The sequence below is a fragment of the Hylobates moloch genome, unplaced genomic scaffold (genome assembly GCF_009828535.3).
Source record: "Hylobates moloch isolate HMO894 unplaced genomic scaffold, HMol_V3 SCAFFOLD_10, whole genome shotgun sequence".
Taxonomy (NCBI): Eukaryota; Metazoa; Chordata; class Mammalia; order Primates; family Hylobatidae; genus Hylobates; species Hylobates moloch.
The window spans coordinates 42,901,622-42,923,827 of record NW_026652285.1 but is presented as its reverse complement, the minus strand read 5'-3'; the positions used below and the strand labels follow the sequence as shown (position 1 = coordinate 42,923,827).

The following is a 22,206-nucleotide window of genomic DNA, read 5'->3' as shown; positions in this document are numbered from 1 at the left end:
TGATTCCTCAAGGATTTAGAACTAGAAATACCGTTTGACCCAGCCATCCCATTGCTGGGTATATACCCAAAGGATTCTAAATCATGCTGCTATAAACACACATGCACACGTGTGTTTATTGCGGCACTACTCACAATAGCAAAGAGTGGGAACCAACCCAAATGTCCATCAATGATAGACTGGATTAAGAAAATGTGGCACATATACATCATGGAATACTATGCAGCCATAAAAAATGATGAGTTAATGTCCTTTGTAGGGACATGGATGAAGCTGGAAACCATCATTCTCAGCAAACTATCGCAAGGACAAAAAACCAAACACCGCATGTTCTCACTCATAGGTGGGAATTGAACAATGAGAACACTTGGACACGGGGTGGGGAACATCACACACTGGGGCCTGTCGTGGGGTGGGGAGAGGGAGAAAGGATAGCATTAGGAGTTATACCTAATGTAAATGATGAGTTAATGGGTGCAGCACACCAACATGGCACATGTATACATATGTAACAAACCTGCACGTTGTACACATGTACCCTAGAACTTAAAGTGTAAAAAAAATACATAGGAGCTTCCTGGCCCCCGTTTCTGTTGGAAACTCTTGAAATGGATCAACTCTCAGATGGCCCTTTCCTTTCACTAGCATAGTCAGGTAGAGGGAACCACTAAGTTTCATCAATTCTGAGCCACTTTTGTTTTCCTGTGGCATGGATGAGATCCTAAGGTAGCTGCAAGTCTGCAGAGGAGGATACTAACAGGGGCTGCAGAGGTGACCATTGGAGCTGGGGCTGCATAAGAGTCACAGAAGTTGTCTGTAGGGTGTACAGTGTCTATGGGAATGGAAATGAGGCTGAGTCATCCCAGACAGGCCTTCTGGGCTCCAACCAAGCCCAGGGATAAAGAGAAAAAGACTGCCAGTTACAATGTCCATAAAGTTGGGCCACTAATGCCAGCAAAGAAAAGAGCAACCAGGTAGACTAGGGATATCACCCCAGAGAACAGAACAGGCAGAAAATACCACATGTAAAACCCTCCTCCTCCCTTCTGGCATCAGGATGCTAAGTCACATCCTTCTCTCCATGTATCTGGATGCCATTGTAGGGAAAGCTGCATTCTTGTTGCTGCAAACAACCCACTCTGCTCATACTAGTGTAAAACAATAGCCATTTCACTATGCCTCCAGATTCTTTGGGTCAGGAATTTGGACAGGATATGGCAAAGGCAGCCCTCTGCTCTGCAATGTTCGAGGTCTCAGCTGATTCATAGAAAGAAGACAGACTCATAGAAGATATGAAAGTTGGAAGTGAGTTGAGGGTAGGGGCTGTACACATCTCATTCCATTTGGTCACTGATGCTGGCTGGCTGCTGGGACCTCGGCTGGGGCTGTTGGTTGGAACAGCTGCATGGGTCCTCTGCTTAGCTTCCTCACAGCACAGTGACTGGGTCCTGAGAATGTGCATCCCACAAAGTGAAACAAGAGGAAGGTGTATTGCTCTTTATCACCTAGCCTTGAAAGTCACATAGCATCCATGCCACCATAGTCACAGTTCACCATGATTCTCTCTAGGGGAGTAATTTAGACTCTGCTTCTCAGTTGGAGGAGTGTCAAAATCACATCATAAGAGCATGTGGGACAGGAGCACAAGTTGTGACCAGTTTTGGAAAATAGAATTTTTCTCCTCTTTTCAGGGAGAAAAGAGTATGGTGTATTGGGGTCCCCAAGACCACCTCAGGTTTGATGATCTAGGAGGACTCACAGTTGTGTGTGTATATGCACACACACCTATATACAGATGCTCCTCAATTTGCAATGCAGTTACATCTTAATAAACCCATCTAAGTAAAAAAAGCTCATAAGGTGAAATGCATTTAATACCAATAAATGCATCATAAAGTCAAAAAATTGTAAGTTGAACCATCGTAAGTCAGGGACTGCCTGTATAGTTGTACTCATGGTTTTGATTTATTACATAAAAATGATACAAAGCAAAAACAGCAAAGGCTATGGGCTGACATCCACAGGAAACCAGGCGCAAATTTCCAAGAGTCCTCTCCCAGTGGAGTCACACAGGATGAGTGTAAATCCACCAACAGTGAGTTGTGCCATGCTGTCTGCTGGGAAAGCTAATTGCAGACTCAGTGCCCAAAGTTTTTACTGGGAGCTAGGTCATGTAGGCAGCCATTTTAGATACAACGAGTCATTCTAATCAGGGAATTCTTATCCTGAAAGCCAAGTTTCTAGATGCCCATCAAGGACCAACATTGTAAGCAGGCTTCGAAAGGATAATAGTCTCAGTTCTGCTATGTTAGCTCTTCTCTGCACATACAGGATGGGAGAGGATCTCTGAGAAGGTGAGCGTTTTCTTCAGGAGGAATTAAACACTTTCTATAGAAAGCAGAACTATTTAAATTATGGCATCAGACTAAGCTTTATATGGATTGAAGAACTTATGTTTTCCCACTGGTGGGCTCCAGAAGAAGGTCAATTATCAGTTAGATAAATTTCCTCTGCATATGTGAGTTGTAGTTATGTTTTCCACACCCTAACATAATTGGTAAATCTCTCTTCAACATTTATTTAGTGGGAATGGGAAGAAGGTGTGTATTGAAACAGATTTGTGAATTACTATATGTTACTGTTGGCTAGGTCACTATTCAGTGCTACACACACAGAGTTGTGACAGAGTTTACTTAAGGAAGGACAACCATTGCAAGCTTTTTCTGAGCCCTTCAGGTAGATGAGTGTAATCAGAAGAATTTGTCTGATGTGTGGGATGAGTGGGCATTAGTGCACAAAGGCTTATGCAGAATGAAAGAGTCATTTCACAAGAAGAACATAAAGGACTTACATAGCTAACTGGGGATAAGGAACAAAAGATGATTCATAGCTTCAAGCCTGGAAGGCCAAGAGAGTTATAATAACACTGAAAAGAATTAGAAAGACATGGGGGTGGGGATGATTTGTTTTATGGGGGAAATGATGAGTCACATTTTAGACATTTTTAATTTAAGATGACATCAGTAAAAAATGTTTATTTGGAAGGTAGTGCTGTGGGACAGATAGCCTGGAGAGAAGTCAGTGCCCTAAGCACAGCAGTGATCACTGGCAGGGAAAAAATAGCTATAAAGAACATTATTGGGACCATAGATTATATTTAACATGGACTGTGGATTATATAACTGCACTGTATCAATTTTCCTGAAATTGAAAACTGTACCACAGACACTTGTCCTTATTTTTAGGAGATACACATTGAACTATTTAGAAGCAAAAGGGCAGGATGTCTTCAGCCTACCTTCATATGGTAAACAGCTATCAACTCTGCAAAGAATATATGGAAGCTCCTTATGCCATTTTTGAAACTTTCCTGTAAGTTTGAAATTATACAACAATTAAAATTACCCCCCGCCCAATTGGTTTAGGGGGTTGATTGGTTGATTGGTACAGAGCCATGGCAATGGATGAATTCTCTGAGATTGTGTAAAATGAGAGGTGCAGGAATCTAGGGCACAAATGTTGGGGAATCCCATGATTGGGTCCATAAAGAAGCCATGAAGGACAGAGAAGGAGAGGTTAGGAGAGAGTGTTGCAATGTCATAGGCTCTGAAGAGGGAGGGAGGCTGAAGAATGTAGCGGTAACCAACAATTGCTAAGCTCCAAAGAAGCCTAACCCAGAGTAGCACCTGACAAAACACAACAATCTCAATTAACCTCTAGCCACCCTTGAGGGTGCATTTTCAGTGAAGGATTGGGGGAGTCCCATAAAACATGCTGGTAGAAGGAGGAAAAGAAAGAGCATCAGAGAAAGGAATGCTGAAGGCAAAACAGGCCCTGCAAGACAGGAAGCACTGGAGTTGCAGCAAAAGAATCACCGTAGGGGAAAACTGGCCTTCAGAAAATTGGTTAAGAAAGCATTCTTGTTTCTTTTCTTCTTGTTCTCTTCCTTCTCTTTTTTCTTTCTCAGATCATGGCAAGGCAGGTTAGGATGTTAAAGGAGGGTCCTCTTAGTGAGTGGTTCCCCCAACCCACCTTCCCTCATGGTTTTACCACTTACATCAGTAAAATGCATTAATGTATCTTTAAATGATGGGCTCTCCCAGTATCCACTCCACCTCCACCCCCATGGCCCCTTGTATGCTCTATCCTTACTCTAAGCACCATTATCTCCTGCACCTTTTTTCGGGATAAGATGATACTGCTACTTCTTAGTCAACTGTATAGCCAGTCCTTAGCTGATTTTTTCCAATCTTCTGGTAGGCTATTCCTTGGTTCTACTCATTAATATAGGATTTCATCCTTTTTCTTTAGGACCTTTCATTTCTGATAGTTTTATTTTTCAAGGTCACTTTCAGTTTTAGGACTGCCTTCTGGAACATAGTAACTCTGCCTAATTTAATATTACAAGATAATTTGGAAACATAGTCTCAATTCCTTCATCCAGATCGTCCATAAAAATGCATAATGGGCTATGTTTCCTGGCCAAATTAGTCAGTGCAAACTAACCTTGCCTCCACTATTAAAGATAGCTATTAGCCACCTGGCATTATTACAGCAAAGACCATTTTCCCTAGTATGCCTATAAGGATGCTCATTTTGAGTGTTCCATTTACTCTTAAAATGATATTTGAGTTAGTAAGCTTATTTATGTGAATGTCATATTGGATGGAATAAAAATAGATATAACAGTAAATTGTGATATTTTGTTTCATTATTTCCAGCATACATCATGTATAAAAGTCTTTACCAATTACATGCACTTGACTGAAGACTTGCCTTCCTCTAATAAGGTTGTCTTCTAAGCACACGTGCAGAATGGTGGGAGGAAAAGAAGAATTACCCTACAATCAAATCTACCTTATCTACCCTGGGGACCAACGGGGGATGGGTATCTAAGGTGGATTCCCTCATTCATATTTTTCACTAAATTTAAAATATTTTATTTCTTTAATTTTTTCAAAATTTGTTTTTCAGAGACAGAGTCTTGATGTGTCACCCAACCTGGAGTGCAGTGGTGTGATCACAGCTCACTGCAGGTTTGAACTCTTGGCCTCAAGCCATTTTGCCATCCCAAGCCTCCCAAAGCATTGGGATGACAGGTGTGAGCCACTGCACCTGACCAAATTTTATTTCTACTGGATATTTTTTCCTCCAATGATTGTGTCACAAACATAAGAATAATTGGCAAATGTAGCTAAATAAATATGTAACTAGTGGGATATATTCTTATGTATTTAAGAATTATTTACTACTACTATTTACTTGATAAAGTTTTAGGAGGGAGAAGCATTTGTAACAAATACAGGTAGTAATAGAGCATAAGACTCTTAGCTACAGGGAAATAGCCATGGAAAGTACAAAGAAATTTAAGCTGTCGATAGAAATATAAATATCTCTACCACTAATGAATCCAGTTAACATAGTAAGGTTTCGCTACAAAAAAATATGAAGATCTGTATAAATGAACACTTCACAAATAAATTGACTTTTAAAGATTAATATCACACAAATTTTAGTTATGGCCAGCATCGAAAACTAAGCAATACACAATTAAACATTAGTTATTAATATATTTATTTCTTTCTAATGCACAAAATTGGCTCTATCACTTCACTCATATAAAACACAAATATGATTTTTCTTATTCTTCAGTCTATATTATGTGAGGACATTTACCTCTGCCACTGTTTTATAATGGAATGACTTAATGGGCTGTATATCAATTTGAGGCCTAGGCTTCTCAATCTTTAAAACCTTATTTCTCCTTACAAAAGTCATATATGTTCACTGTAGAAATTGAAGATAATTAAAAAGAAGAAAATAAAATATCTCATAATTCCAAGTTCTCTGAAGCAGAACTTAGCTTTATGGCCTAACTTAGAAACAAATGTTAGACCAGCAGCAGCTCACGCCTGTAATCCCAGCACTTTCAGAGGCTGAGGCAGGAGGATCACTTGAGCCTGGGAGGTAGAGATTGCAGTGAGCCGAGATCACACCACTGCACTCCAGCCTGAGTGACAGAGCAAGACTCCGTCTCAAAAAAGTTAATAAATAACTTTAGAGGCAACATAAAGCAAAAGTTAAGTTTCTGGAGAAATAGGGTATCTCTCTACTAAAAGAACACAACCCTAAAAAACACTTAATCTGTTTCCTGAGAATTAAGACTCCACAATTCCTCTACTGTTGGTGATATACAAGATGAGCAGGAAGTTAAAATAATTAATTTATAATTAAGTATAATTAACATTTAATTTTCAACTAAGTTTGAATTAAATGTCTACCAAGGTCTTTAATCCAAAAGGATACGTGGTCATAAATAAATTACTATTTCAATGGGAAAAGATCATTGAGACAGAATCAAATCAAATCAAATAGTAGAATCTGAGATCCAGAGAGCTTGGAAAGATCATTGTGTCTGTATCAAAGAACCAACAGAATAGACACACACACACACACAGAGAGAGAGAGAGAGAGAGAGATTGATTTTAAGGAATTGGCTCACATGATTGTGGAGGCCAGCAAGTAACTCAGGAAGGATTTCTGTGTTACAATCTTGAGACTGAATTCCTTTTTCTCCAGAAAACCTTAGTTTTTTGCACTTAAGGCTGTAAACTGATTCAATGAGGCCCACTTACATTATTTGGAATAATCTTTACTAAAAGTTAACTGATTGTAAATGTTAATCACATTTACAAAAGACCTCCACAACAACATCTAGACAAGTATTTGACTAAACTACAGGGCAAATAATCTGGTTAAGCTGACACAGAAAATTAACTATCATACTGTCTAACCCTAGTCTTTTTTTTTTTTTTTTGAGACAGAGTCTCACTCTGTCACCCAGGTTGGAATGCAGTGGTGCAATCTAGGCTCACTGCTACCAGGCCCAACTAATCTTTTGTATGTTTAGTAAAGATGGGGTATCACCATGTTGGCCAGACTGGCCTGGACCTCCTGAGCTCAAATGAACTGCCCACCTCAGCCTTCCAAAGTACTGGGAATACAGGTGTGATCCACCATGCCTGTCCATCTAACTCTAGTCTTAAAGTGAGGAGATCAAGGCCTACAAAGGTTGGAGTATATAAGTTTTGAGTCGTGTTTTGCAAAGTAGCTAGAAATATGGCACTTGGAATCAGACCCAAGTTCACTTTGAACACTTATATGGTGTGTTATTACTCATACTTAAACTCTCTGGGACACAGATTCCTCAGTATATAATTCTAATAGGTTGATATTCTGGGGCAGTTGTGAGGATTAAGTGAGCTAATACATGTAAGATAACTAAGCCAGTGCCTGGAACATGGTAGACAGTAAGTGTTACTTCATTCCTCTCTTCCTCCCTTTATTTCTTCTGTCTTCCCTCCTTTCCTTGTTTCCTTGCTTCCTTGCTTCATTCCTTCCTTCCTTCTACTCATCTACCAGCAACTGTGTATTTTATTCAATAAGGCAAATTCTATTGTATCCCAATCAACTCGGTAATCTATGGAAGTTCTATGGAGTTATATGAGCAACAACCAGCAGATCCTAAGGTTGAAGCTGGGGCCTAGGAAATGTGGTTCTTAGAGCTGGCAGAATGACATGAGCCTCAGAACCAGAACTGTTTGTTTATAAAACTATATAAAACCAAGCCTTCAAGTATAAATATAAGGTCAGCACACATATGTATGACATGTGTTGAGATCTTTCAGGCAAGATATTTAGGTTAGAAAGGCCACATATCCTTCTGAAACCAAGTCAAAAAAGCCTGTTTCCATGGTTAACTAGCAGCAGCATTATGGAACACTCTGGCAGGGATTATAAGACCCTTTCCTCTTCTCCAATTCCACCCCCTACCACTACCTTATTTGCAGAGGATTCTAAAACTCTCACTCATTTCATTTCAGTCAATAGTACACGATAGATAAATAAGCAAATGGCAATTATTTGTTTGTTAGTGAATATTGAGTCAGAAAATTAACAAGACAAAGAAGATTAAATTGTGGATATAGTCAGATGAAGTACAAATAAAATAGCACTAAAATGAAAGTAATAAAGATACATTATAAGCCTGGAATTTAGTTAAATTTCAGCCTTAATTTTCCAGGTACAAGTTTGGAAAAACCACACTTTACTCTAGAATACAAGGCTTTTATACTTGATTTTTCTATGTGGCCAGATTAACTTGAACAATTTTCCATGCTATTATTTTTTAAAATAACAGAAGAAAAAGAGGAGGAGGGAGAGGAGGAGGAGAAAGAAAAAGAAAGAGACTGTCTATGCTGAAATGAAAATGGGGAAGACAATAGGGACATGGAATGAAGCAAAGATACAAAGAGATGGCCTTAAAATAACTGGGATTTGAAAGCTAATGTAATTCAGACAAGTGAGGCTTTCTATAGAATCTTCACCCTGTTCTGGATTCTCTTTCTGTCCCAGCTCTTTCTGTTTTTCAGCAAGCCATTCTTTCTCTTGTCTTCTTTTTAAGGCACCTGGTGGGCAACCCTTCTTAGTAAAATGGGATCGCTCCCTTGACCCTTTCGTGGGACTCATGAAGGGGTGGCTTGCTTTCTCAGCCAGCAGCTCTCAACTCCTTGCAGGTAGGTAAGTGAGTGCAGAGGCTGGGATAAGTGCTTCTGGGTGACCAGCAGGAGCAGAACTCTGTGTGAGCCCATGGAAGCGCCTAGGGGTTGCCCATGACCCTCAGAGCCCCTGAGGGCATGTGTTAAAGTGTATTGTCTTAGCTTTGCCATCCACAGATGGCTAAGTGTTTTAACAGCTCTGTGTGACAGCCCTCTGTATCCTGAGCTCTTGTTCAGTGTCCAGGAAGAATCACATCACACAAACAAATTGAAGATGGTGTCCAGGAAGAATCAGATCACACAAACAAATTGAAGATGGTGAATGTGGAGCATTTTATTGAGTAGTGGAAGTGGCTCTCAGTGGGATGGAGAGCTGGAAAGGGGATGGATTGGGAATATAATCTTCCCCTGGAGTTCGGCTGTCCCTGGCTGAACTCTTCTTTGAGGTCCTCCCAACCAACTGTCCCTCTGAAATCAAGCTGCTTCTCTCCAATGTCTGACTGCTTCTTCTCGTCTCTCCTTCTCTGCTGCTCTGCTGGTGAAGCCTAGGATTTTTATAGGTACAGGATGGAGGGTGGGGCGGGCCAGGGTGTCTTTGGAAAGGCAACATTCAGGCAGGTAAACAGTAATGCATATTCTCACTTTGGGCCATAGGTCCAGGCTTGAGGATGTGACTCTCACTGGGGATCACCCTCTTTGGAAAGGCAACATTCAGGCAGGTAAACAGTAATGCATATTCTCACTTTGGGCCATAGGTCCAGGCTTGAGGATGTGACCCTCACTGGGGATCACCCTTTTCTACCCAGTATTTCTCTACCTCCTCTCCATATCATTAGGAAATAGAAAACCAAACGCAATTCCTCTTTGGAGAGTATTTTTGAGGTGAAAGAGCCTAATTAAACAATAAAGGGCTCCTAATGGTAATTCCTCCATGCCCAACTCTTGATTTTTAGTGAAGATGCATCTGCATCTGGGATGGTAAATATTTCTCAGCCAAGCCAACTGAGTAAGTTCTAGAGGCCCCCAGTCAGCCAGGTACTGATCTGGCTTCTAGGAAATCCAGGCTGAAACAACTTAGCCATCAGACACAGAAAGCACAGTGCCTAGGGCTCACAATACTTTTAGGGGCCCATGAACATATTTTAATTTCTTTTAAAATCAGAATCTTTAAAAATGAATACAACAACAGGAATGTACTTAATGCCATTGAATTACATGCTAAAAAAGATTAAAATAGTAAATTTTACATCATGTATATTTTATGTTATGCATATTTTACCACAATAAAAAATGCAGATGCCATTTTGAAAAACAAACTCCGTAGAAACTCAAAGCTAAGCCTGGAAATGATGCTGAAAATATAATATCCATAAACACCTCAGAGCAAAGAAACTGATGACAGCTGTTATACAGAAAATTTGTCTTAAAATAGGGCATAGAAGTCCAAGAGTACTTCCCAGTGGGGGAGAAAAAAAGAACACTGTGTGATAACAACACTCATTGGTATGTTAGTAATAATTTCAGGAGGGTTAAGAATAACGCAGTCACATCACATGGCCATAAAATACAGTAACGCAGTCAAAAATAGGCAAGGATTCAAACAGCGTAAAAGAGGGAAGAAAAGATGGGTATTTTTTACAAAATGAAAATGAGAACTATAGCCTAAAAAGATATTTCTTTTTAAAAAGCTTTTATTTTAGGTTCAGAGGTATATGTGCAGGTTTGTTTATTTAGGTAAATTTCATGTTATGGGGGTTTGGTGTACAGATTATTTTGTCACCCAGGTAATAAGCATAGTACCCAATAGGGTAGTTTAGATATTTCTTTAATAAGCTTTAAATCCAAAAACAAAAAGGAGAATATAGTGTAACTCAGATTATTTTTGTCTTTATATCAACTCAGTTGTAAAATATAGTTGTTTGTTTGTTTTAGTGGAGGAAGGGGCCCATGAAGGCAAAAGTGCTTAGGGCCCAGGAAAGTCATAATGCAACCAGGAAGTCCAGAGGCTGAGACATCAGGGTCCTGGGGGACTTGAGGCCACAGCTCATTTCCAACCAGCACAGAAATCTCAATATTTTAGCAATGCCACATCCATACCAGTGCATAGAGTCCCAGTGGTAGGACAGGCAATCCTGCCATTTCAGGGAATAACTGCTGTTAAAGGGATATAGTTTCTTCTTTACTCTGAAACAATACATGGACGCCTTGTCCACGTATTGTGAAACAATTCTCTGTTAAAAATTTTCTCAGTTTCTAACAGCCAGCTTTGGACCAGTTCTCTAATGTGCCTTCTTTCCAACTTTTCCGCTATTCTGGTTCTTTGGGAGATGATAGAGGTACTTTCAAGAGAAGGTTTCTTTAATTGAAACTGAGATGAGCTGTAATAAACATCTAGTTTAACAGGAGAAGTTCAAAATAAACAGCTTGCAATTTTCTTCCATTTCCCTCCTTGGAAATGACCCCATGGCTTCCTAATCCTCTGTATTTCTTTACCAGTGCTTAGAGCTATGGAATGATAACCTGCATTTCCTTTACTTTCTATAATGCTGTCCCACTTTATACAAATGTGGATTAAGCAAATGTAAGAGACCATAATATAAAAATTAATCAAGTCTCAATTTATGCACAACACTTGAGATAATATAAATCCAAATATTTTCAGATTTCTTCAAAACTTGCATAATTGCAGATGTAGTAGACTGAATGAATGGTGAACTGCGTTCATGGCAAGGCCACATGGTGAAGTCTCTAGCAAGAAAATATTCTCTCCTTTTTCAGTATGTGTGAATTATACGCTTGTTTATGTGCATGACAACATTTGTTAGAGTTCAATCACTATTCTCTGTTATTTAACTATCCACTACTATTATAATTAAAAATTATTTGTATCCAATAACAATGTCATGCAAGCATTCTTTAAATGTGGGTATCAGAAGCAGCACTAAAAACATGCCTCAAAATCAATTACTTTGGAAAAGACATTAGAAGTAAATGAACAAAATTGCAAATAAAGGCAAACAACTGTCATGGTATGCTGTGCTGTTAATGTGGAAACAAATAACATGAGAAATATTAGAAATAATGCTGAAAAAATTAAAAGCATAAATATATAATGCAATGGTTAATGATTTATGTGCCCTGAAAATACATCCCACATTATTTATATTTATAATATTTAGTCCTTTGAAATTTGTGAGTTTTTAATTAGATTTCTTTTATTTAAAGATACAGCCAAATCCCATGTAAATAAGAAAATGGACCTGAAATGCATTTTAAAATAATATGTTTCTTTCCTTGTGGTTTTTCTGACGATAAATGATCACACTTGTTACACTGGATAACTCTAAAAAGTGCAAAGATGAAGAAAGTCACCTAGAATCTCAACATTCATTGGCCAACTGTGCTAGCATTTTGGCAGTTTCCCTAGTTTCTAAAATTTTCTCTATATTTTTATGTAGTTTGGATAAAATATACATGCAATTTTGTAACTTAATTTTTTTACCCTTAAATGAAGATTTATCAAGACACTAAGAACTATCTATGGAGATTATAAAGGCTGCACAATATCTCATCATATGACTATAACATACTTGATTAATGCTACTCCTAATGTTACAGCCCAATGGATTCTTCTTGCCTGCCATCCCCCAAAAAACAATACATTGAGAACAGCAGGTGTTGCAGCAAAGAAAGAGTTTAATTATCACAGGACCAGCCAAGCAGAAGGACAGGAGAAATTTCTCAAATCTACCTTCCTAATAATTCAGAGGCTAGAGGATTTAAGAATAATTTGGTGGGCTAGGGCCTGGGGAACTGAAAAGATTGGCTGAGAATGAAACCACAGGAGTGTCTAAACTGTCTTTGCATAGCTGAGTCAGTTCCTAGGAGAGGCTCTCAGGACCAGGCAACATTTCTCTGTCTGCTGAAATGCTAAATCTGAAAAATATCTCAAAGACCAGTTCTTTAGGTTTCACAATAATGAAGATATCCGGGAGTAGTTGGGGAAGTTATAAATCTTGTGACCCCCGTTAAATGGATCCGGAGCAGTAAGCAACGTATAGAAAAGCAAGTTAAGCAATGCCAGGTCATTATTTAACTATGCCTATTCTTTAGAGAAGTTCAAGCCCTTACCATAAGTCTAACCTTGTGACCTTTTGTTAGCATTTACAAATACGGTTTCCGTTTTTGAACGATGGTATCAGTTCAGAAAAAGAACTATTATGGCCTCCACACAAGAAGGAGCAAAAGCAACTGAGCCTGGTAGAAGCAAGATGGACTCAGTTATGTCACATTTCCCTTCTTACTGTAATTTTTGCAAAGGCAGTTTCAGTAATACTAAATATTTATGTACTTTCCAAGTTTTGTCATCATAAATAATTCAGTGATGAATATATTTGCATATGAATTTTATTGCTAGTTTGAATTACTTTTCTTTGGGGAAGTTTCCTAGAAAACGAATTATTAGGTCAATTTTTTTTTTTTTTTCCTTTTTGAGACTGACTCTCACTCCATCACCCAGGCTGGAATGCAGTGGCATGATCTCTGCTCACTGCAACCTCTGCCTCCCGGGTTCAAGAGATTCTCCTACCTCAGCCTCCCAAGTAGCTGGACTTACAGACACGCACCACCACATGTGGCTAATTTTTGTATTTTTTTAGTAGAGACAAGGTTTTGCCACATTGGCCAGGCTGGTTGCAAATGTCTGACCTCAAGTGATCCACCTGCCTTGTCCTCCCAAAGTGCTGGAATTACAGGCCTGAGCCACCATGCCCAGCCTCAAATAGTATTTTTTGAAAACATTGACAATTTTATTCTCAAAAGAAAAAATCTTTTTGTCTTAATTTATATTGTTTATTATTTGAAAATGGGGTATGTTCCCCATATTTACTAATTAGTTGATTATATTTCCTACTTTGTGAACTGCCCATATATTTCATTTGCTCATTTCTCTAGGGTCATTAAAATTTCTCCTGCCAATATGTATGAGTTCTATATATATTAAGTATATTAAACAATAAACTACCACATTTGCTGTTTCTATGTCTTAAATATTATTTTTTTAAATAGAAAAATATAAATCAGAATGTAGCATATAATGAAGGTGGCATCCTAAACCCCTTACTTCCCTAAATCGGTTATGCTACCTTTTCAAAACATTTCTGAGTATTCTCATCTGTTTGTCCTTTCAAATAATTCCTGGAATCTTAAAATTCTCATAGAAAACAAAATCCATCGGGATTTTTTTATATTAAACTTATAAATTTGGTTTATAGTTAGTTTTCCAGTTCCCTAAAATGGTAGTTATTCCTTTTTATTTGAGATATCTGCCTCAGTCATGTTTTGGTTCATATTTTAAAAAAACAGAAAATGGCTTCAATTTCTTCTTGTGGGTCCTCAAGGGTTGCAGTCAGATGGAAGCCAGAGCTGGAGTCCAGGCTCTGCTAAGCTGATTATCCACGAGGTCTTCCTCACTCGTAAGTCAAGCTTGCCAGTGTTCCTCCCATGGCCTCTCCCTCCAACAGAGTAGCCTGGATTTCTTCTCTGGTGGCTCAGAGCTTAAAAGGTGGAGGCAATCTTAAAGCTAGGCTTAGAACTAGCACACAGTCACTTTTGCCATGTTCTACTGATCACCTCAAGTCGAGATGGAGGAATCCTCACCTTCAGTGGGGAGTGGCTTGTGCCAACAGGAAGGTCTGCCATCTTTGGAGATAAACTGCCACATTATCTTTTATTGATCTTGGTGGAACTTTCCTCATTAAAGAATTTTGAATTTGTGTTGCTGATAATAATTTGTATGCTTTTTTCTTTTATAATTTATTAACTGTTAGTGTTGATGTGAAGGAAAGCTATTGTCTTATTTATTCTAATTACTTCTCAGCTTAATATCTTGGTTCTCCTAAATAGATAATTATACTATTGGAAAATAAGATGTTTTCTCTTCTTTATCAATAGTTAAATATCTTATTTCTACCTCATGTCTACTGCCCTGGTAAGATTTCCAGAACAAGGCTAATCGGAAGCAGCCTTGTTTTGTTTCTGTTGCATAATTCATAAAGTACAAATACATTCGAGTTATAAACTGGACATTCTTAAATTAACATACATATTTCCCAGAGCTATATTAAGCCACTTACTTTTATGTGTTGATGCAATACAAATGAATAGAAAGTGGGTTCTTATTCCAGATAAATTGAATTCAGGGAGGGGACAAGTAAATAAGATGAGGAAGAAAGTGTCTAATATATTTTAGATACTGCAATATTTTTCCCTGAAATCAATAAACATCCAAAAACAAATCATAACTATAAAACATTGTCATGATTCCAATAAACAGCTAATATCTCAAAGTAAATGTAAAATATCATAAACTTTAGCGATTTCTCCTTTCTTCCCAAGTTTGACTATACTAGGTGCAAATAATCACTTCAAGTACACAAATAGGTAGAAGACTACAGCTCTTGCACTCACATGTGGCTGATAATCATAAGGTGGAACATAATCTTCTGAGTACGTTGTCAATGCACACCTAAGAGGGATAAGTCAATGTTTGAGGAAAGAATGACTTCAAAAAAGAAAAATATTTTAAATTTTTATTGGTATATACTTTACATGAAATAAAAACATTTCAGGAAGGATTGGCCCTAATCAAAATTTAAAACCCCACAGCAGTCCCAGCCTCTGTATATAGTATTATCCACCACCAGCAGGGTACCCCCTACTTCAATTTCAGCAGTTTCCCTTATCCTTAGGGAATATGTTCCAAGACCCCTAAGTGGATGTCCGAAGCCTCCAATAGTACTGAATCCAATTGCTGTGAATTAGAACACATTTCTGTTCACGTTTTCTACTCACAAATGTAGTGCCTTTTTCATCTTAGCTAAAGACTTATCAAGCACTATGGCCTTCGCTATTGCAGTCTGAGGTACAACAGCAAAACTAGCACGAATTTTTCTTTTCTTCTTTATAATTGCAAGGATAAGATTCGTTCTTACCATAGGTCTTAGCAATCTCAGCATACGATTTTTTTTTCTCTCCTTAGTTAAGAACTTTCATCTTTACGCAAGTGCTTAAAGGAAGCACTTGACAGCTTCTCTTTAGCATATCTGAATGCCTGCACCACCACTCTTGCACTCTAGAGCCATCATCAAGTAAAATAAAGGTTACTTGAAGACAAGCACTGCAATACCATGACAATCTAATAATGAAGAAGGCTACTAAGTGACTAACAGCCAGGGACAGTAGACAGTGTGGAGACACTGGACAAAGGGAGGATTCATGTCCTGAACTGGATGAAGTCAGATGGCACAAGATTTTGTGGCGCTACTCAGAGCCACCTGCAATTTAAAACTTACAAATTGTTCATTTCTGAAATTTTCTGTTTAATATTTTCGGACTGCAGTTGACCTCATGTAACTGAAACTGTGGAAAACAAAACTATGAATAAGGGGAGACTACTGTACTTCCAATTTAGCACCACTTACTACTCTCCTGTACTAATGACATTTGTGAAAACCCAGGCTCAAGTTCCTGAACTCAGGAGCTCTGCATTCCAAGGATTCTCTTTACCACCAACTTCCTGCCTCTATGAGCTTTTTGACCCACATTCTTTGCCAGGTGACTGCTGAAGAATAGTGGAGGACAGCCAGATAGACTGAGATTACATAACATCCCCAACCTCCACCCCATTAAACACACAGAAATGCTGGATGAAATACATTCACGCTCATCCCCCAAAGTCTACAGGTATAGCCAAGCCCAAAAGAGAAACCCTGAGGTGCTAGAACTGAAGAGGATAGTCATTACAATGGGAAACCATAAACTGATGTGGAGTTTGACCCACACATCTAGAGTAAGAGACTTGGCCTTAGATTCACAGGAGGCAGAGAGCAAAACTCCAACTATAGCCAAGAATCTGTAAAGGGTATACCTCCATATAAAAGAAACCAGAGAAACCTCAGCTACCAGTCCAGAGAAACTTGCAAGAAAGTTTCTCTCTGCTTGAGTTCACAGTGGGGGAAAAATTATTCTCTTATGATAAATTAAAACCCCACCTCCATTCCTGACCATATTATGGGACTGGATGGCCAAAGAAACTCCTCTGAGTATTGCATACTGAAAAACCAGGGTAAAAGGAAAGTTTAAGAAGTTTTAATGCATGGCTGAGCTGGTGAGAAGGTAACAGAACCCCAACAAGAATCTCAAAATAACAAGTCCAACTTAGACGGGCTATTGGATACCCGGGTGGTAACCACCAATTCTTGCCAGGCCCTCAGGGTGTGATTTCCTGAGTAGTAGCAGCAGTACCTGGGAATAGAAATGTGAATACTTGGGTCCCACCACAAAACAACTAAATTAGAAACTCTAGGGGTGGGACCCAGCAATACATATCTTAGCAAGCCCTTCAGGAGATTCTGATGTACACTAGAGTTTGAGTACTAATGATTAAAACAACAAAAATTAGAAATGTAACTTTCAAACCATCAAATGGGTTTTTTTTAAGATAAATCTAATAGAAGTCAGGAAAGGAGAATAAAAGGAACAGGGGACATTATTTCTGCTCATAAAACAAATTAAAATCATAAAAATAAAATTAAATATCTTAGCAATTATAATAAAAACAAAGGGGTTAAACCTGTCCATGAAAATATTTTCTCAGACTTAAATTAAACATCAAACTGTATTAAAAAAAAAAAAACTCCTACTTGTCATGTTCGGTGACATGTGTCTATGGTCCCAGCTACTCAGGAGGCTGAGGCAGGAGGGTGAACTGAGCCCAGGAGTTCTGAGCTATAGTGCTGTATGCCTATGGGGTGTCCACACTAAGTTCAACATTAGTATGGTGACCTTCCAGGAGCAGGACCACCAGATTGCCTAAGGAAGGGGAACCAGCCCAGGTCAGAAAGGGAGCAGGTCAAAAGTCCTATGCTGGCTGGCTCAGTAGCTTGCACCTGTACTCCTAGCTACTCAGGAAGCTGAGGAAAGAGATCTCTTAAGGCCAGGAGTTCGAGGCTGCCATGAGCTATAGCAGCACCAGCCCAGGTGACAGAGAGAGACCCTGTCTCTAAAACAAAAACAATTTTTAATGATCAACTACCTGCTTTTATACCTAAAATAAAATTCCTTTCAAAGAAGCTTGAAAGTAAAAGTATATAAAAATATATACCAATGCATGGAAATTAAAATATATACTTCTCAGTGACCAGTGGGTTAATGAAAAAATTAAGAAGGAAACTGAAAAATTTCTTAAAACAAATGACAATGAAAACACAACACACCAAAATTTAAGGGATACAGTGAAAGCAGTACCAAGACGGAAATTTATAGCTATAAGTGCCTACATCAAAAAACAAGAAACACCTCAAATAAATAACCTAAATAACCTATTGATACATCTTAAAGAACTAGAAAAGCAAGAGCAAACTGAATCCAAAATTAGTAGAAGAAATGAAATAATAATCAGAGTAGAAATAAATGAATTTGAAATGACGAAAACAATATAAAAGAAGGATTTTTTTAAAATTTTTTTTAAAAAGATAAAATTGACAAACCTTTAGCCAGACTAAGAAAAAAACAGATGAAAAAGGAGACATTACAACTGATAGGGCAGAAATTCAAAGAATCATTAGTGGCTACTACAGGAAACTATATGCCAATAAATTAGAAAATCTAGAAGAAATGGGCAAACTCCTAGACACATACAACCTACCAAGACTGAACCATGAGGAAATCCAAAACCCGAACAGGCTAGTTGGCAGAGCAAGAGCATCGTCATCTTGGACAAACACCACCATTTTAAAGTTCACTTTGATCAAAAACTGCCTAAATCCAAAGGGCATCAGCCTAATGGCTAAGGTCAGCATGATCATAAACCACAAATGACATCTCCAACCAGAAACATTCCAACCTTAAGACAAACCCCTTCCCAACCAGAGAGATGTCAGCCCCAAGATAACCTCCCCTCCAACCAAAGTCATTCCAACCCCACAATAAACTTCTCCCCAACACAGAAACATTCCAAGCCTATGATAAGTTCTCTAGCACTGAACCTTTAAATACTCTTAGTCTGTATGAGAGAATACTCCTGACAGAAATAGGCCAGAAGCCCCTCTCAGGCTTATTCTCCAAAATAAACCTGTCTGACTGTTGAGCCACTTTTTGTGTTTCTTTCCTCTTTCTTTAACTCTTACACCAATAACAAGTAATTGAGATCAAAGATAAAAAAATCTCCCAGTAAAGAAAAGCCCAGGACACGAGGGCTTCTCTGCTGATTTCTACCAAACATTTAAAGAACTAATACCAATCTTACTCAACTATTCTGAAATAAAGAGGCAGAAGAAATACTACCAAATTCATTCTAAGAGGCCAGTATTACCCTGATTCCAAAACCAGACAAAGACACATCAAAAAAAGGAAACTACAGGCCAGTATCTCTAATGAATATTGATGCAAAAATCCTCAGTAAAATACTAGCAAACCAAATTCAACAACATGTTAAAAAAATCATTCATCATGACCAAGTGGGATTTATCCCAGAGACACACGGGTGGTTCAACCTATGCAAATCTATCAGTGTGATACATTATATCAACAGAATGAAGCATAAAAATTATACAGTCATTTCAATTGATGCAGAGAAAGTATTTGATAAAAGTTCAACATCCCTTTATGATAAACATCCTCAAAAAACTGAGTATAGAAAGAACATACTTCAACATAATGAAAGCTATATATGACAGACCCACAGCTAGTGTCATACTGAATGGAGAAAAACTGAAAGCCTTTCCTCTAAAATCTGAAATACAACAAGGATGGCCACTTTCACCACTGTTATTCAACATACTAAGGGAAATCTTAGCTAGAGCAATTAGACAAGAAAAAGAAATAAAGGGCATCCAAATTGGAAAGGAAGAAGTCAAATTATCCTTGTTTGCACATGACATGATCTTATATTTAGAAAATCCTAAAGACCACCAAAAAAACTATACTGATAAACAAATTCAGTAAATTTAGAACTGATAAACAAATTCACTAGAGTTGCAGGATACAAAATCAACGTACAAAAATCAGTGGCAGATCAGGCACCGTGGCTCATGCCCCCAGCATTTTAGGAGGCCAGGTGGGTGGATCACTTGAGGCCAGGAGTTCAAGACCAGCCTGGGCAACACGGTGAAACCTGGCTTCTACAAAAATACAAAAATTAGCCAGGTATGGTGGCACACACCTGTAATCCCAGCTATTCAGGTGGCTGAGGCAGGAGAATTGCTTGAACTTGGGAGGCAGAGGTTGCAGTGAGCCACAATCACACTACTGCACTGCAGCCTGGGTGACAGAGCAAGACTGTCTCAAAAAAAAAAAAAAAAAAAAAAATGACATTTCTGTATGTTAACAGTGAACAATCTGAAAAAGAAGTTAAAAAAAAACCTAATCCCATTTACAATAGTCACAAATAAAATTAGATACCTAGGAATTAACCAAAGAAGTGAAAGATCTCTACAATGAAAAGTATAAAATGGATGAGAGAAATTGAAGAGAACACCACAAAATGGAAAAATATTTTATGTTCATGGCTTGGAAAACTCAATATTGTTAAAATGTCCATATTATCCAGAGCAATCTACAGATTCAATGCAACCCCTATTCAAAATACCAATGACAACTTTTATGGAAATAGAAGAAACACTTCTAAAATTTATATGGAATAACAAAAGACACAGAATAGCCAAAGCTATCCTGAGCCAAAAGAACAAAACTGGAAGAGTCACATTATTTGACTTCAAATTATGCTACAAAACTATAGTAACCAAAACAGCATGGTACTGGCATAAAAACAGACACACAGACCAATGGAACAGAATACAGAACCCAGAAACAAATCCACACACCTACAGTGAATTCATTTTTGAGAAAGGTGCCAAGAACAGACACTGGAGAAAAGACAGTCTCTTCAAAAAACGGTGCTGGGGAAACTGGATTTCCATATGCAGAAAATGAAACTAGACCCCTATCTCTCACCATATACAGAAATCAAATCAAAATGGATTAAAGACTTTAATCTATGACCTCAAACTATGAAACTACTACAAGAAAACATTGGGAAAAATCTCCAGGACATTGGTCTGGGCAAAGATTTCTTGAGCAATACTCCACAAGCACAGGCAACCAAAGCAAGAGTAGACAAACGGGATCACACCAAGTTAAAAAGCTTCTGCATGGCAAAGGATACAATCAACAAAGCAAAGGGATAACCCACAGAACTGGAGAAAATATTTACAAATTACCCGTCTGACAAGGGATTAGTTACCAGAATATATAAAGAGCTCAAACAACTCTATGGAAAAAAAAATCTAATAATCCTATCAAAAAATGGGCCAATGATTTGAATAGACATTTCTCAAAAGAAGACATACAAGTGGCAAATAGGCATATGAAAAGGTGCTCAACATCATTGATCATTAGAGAAATGCAAATCAAAACTACAGTGAGATATCATCTCACGCCTGTTAAAATGGCTTATATCCACAAGACGGGCAATAACAAATGCTGGCGAGGATGTGGAGAAAAGGGAACCCTTATATACTGTTGTAAGAATGTCAATTAGGGCCAGGCGTGGTGGCTCACGCTTGTAATCCCAGCACTTTGGGAGGCCGAGGCGGGCGGATCACGAGGTCAGGATATCGAGACCACAGTGAAACCCTGTCTCTACTAAAAATACAAAAAATTAGCCGGGCGTGGTGGCAGGCGCCTGTAGTCCCAGCTACTCGGAGAGGCTGAGGCAGGAGAATGGCATGAACGCAGGAGGCGGAGCTTGCAGTGAGCCGAGATTGCACCACTGCACTCCAGCCTGGGCGATAGAGCGAGACTCCATCTCAAAAAAAAAAAAAGAATGTCAATTAGTACAACCACTATGGAGAACAGTTTGGAGGTTCCTCAAAAAGCTAACAATTGAGCTATCATATGATCCAGCAATCCCACTGCTGGGTATATATGCAAAACAAAGGAAATCAGTATATCAAAGAAATATCTGCACTCCCAAGTTTGTTGCAGCACTGTTCACAATAGCCAAGATTTGGAAGCAACCTAAGAATTCATCAACAGGTGAATAGATAGAGAAAATGTGGTACTTATAGACAATGAAGTACTATTCAGCCATTAAAAAGAATGAGATTCTGTCTTTTGCAACAACATTGATAGAACAGGAGATCACTGTTAAGTGAAATAAGCCAGGCACAAAAAAAACAAATATCACATGTTCTCACATATTTAAGGGATCTACAAACCAGAACAACTGAACTCATGGACATAGGGAGTAGAAGGATGGTTACCAGAGGATGGGAAGGATAGTAAGGGCAGGGAAAGGGTGGCGCAGTAGGGAGGTGGGATGGTGAATGGGTACAAAAATAATAGAGAGAATGAGTAAGACCTAGTAATTAATAGCACAACGTGGGGACGATAGTCAATAATAATTTAATCGTACATTTTAAAATAACTAAAAGGGTATAATTGGATTGTTTGTAACACAAAGGATAAACGCTTGAGAGGACGGATACCCAGTTTTTCATGATGTGATTATTACGCATTGCGTGCCTGTACCAAAATATCTCGTGTATTCTATAAATACATACACCAACTATGTACCCACAAAAATTAA

General features: G+C 38.4%; 1 protein-coding gene across 4 annotated transcripts in view; it reads right to left on the bottom strand.

Annotated features, from left to right (window-relative positions):
• The window catches only part of CFAP95 (cilia and flagella associated protein 95), an 85,047-nt gene that overhangs the window by 4,744 nt on the left and 58,097 nt on the right, over nucleotides 1-22,206 (bottom strand). For 3 of the 4 annotated variants that reach the window (XM_032162646.2, XM_058445670.1, XM_032162648.2), the window contains one exon: nucleotides 15,027-15,084. The exons of the other annotated variant lie outside the window; for it this stretch is intronic. In XM_032162646.2, the coding sequence (XP_032018537.1) occupies nucleotides 15,027-15,084 (58 nt within the window). The remainder of the gene's footprint in view (nucleotides 1-15,026; nucleotides 15,085-22,206) is intronic. 4 annotated transcript variants of the gene reach the window in all.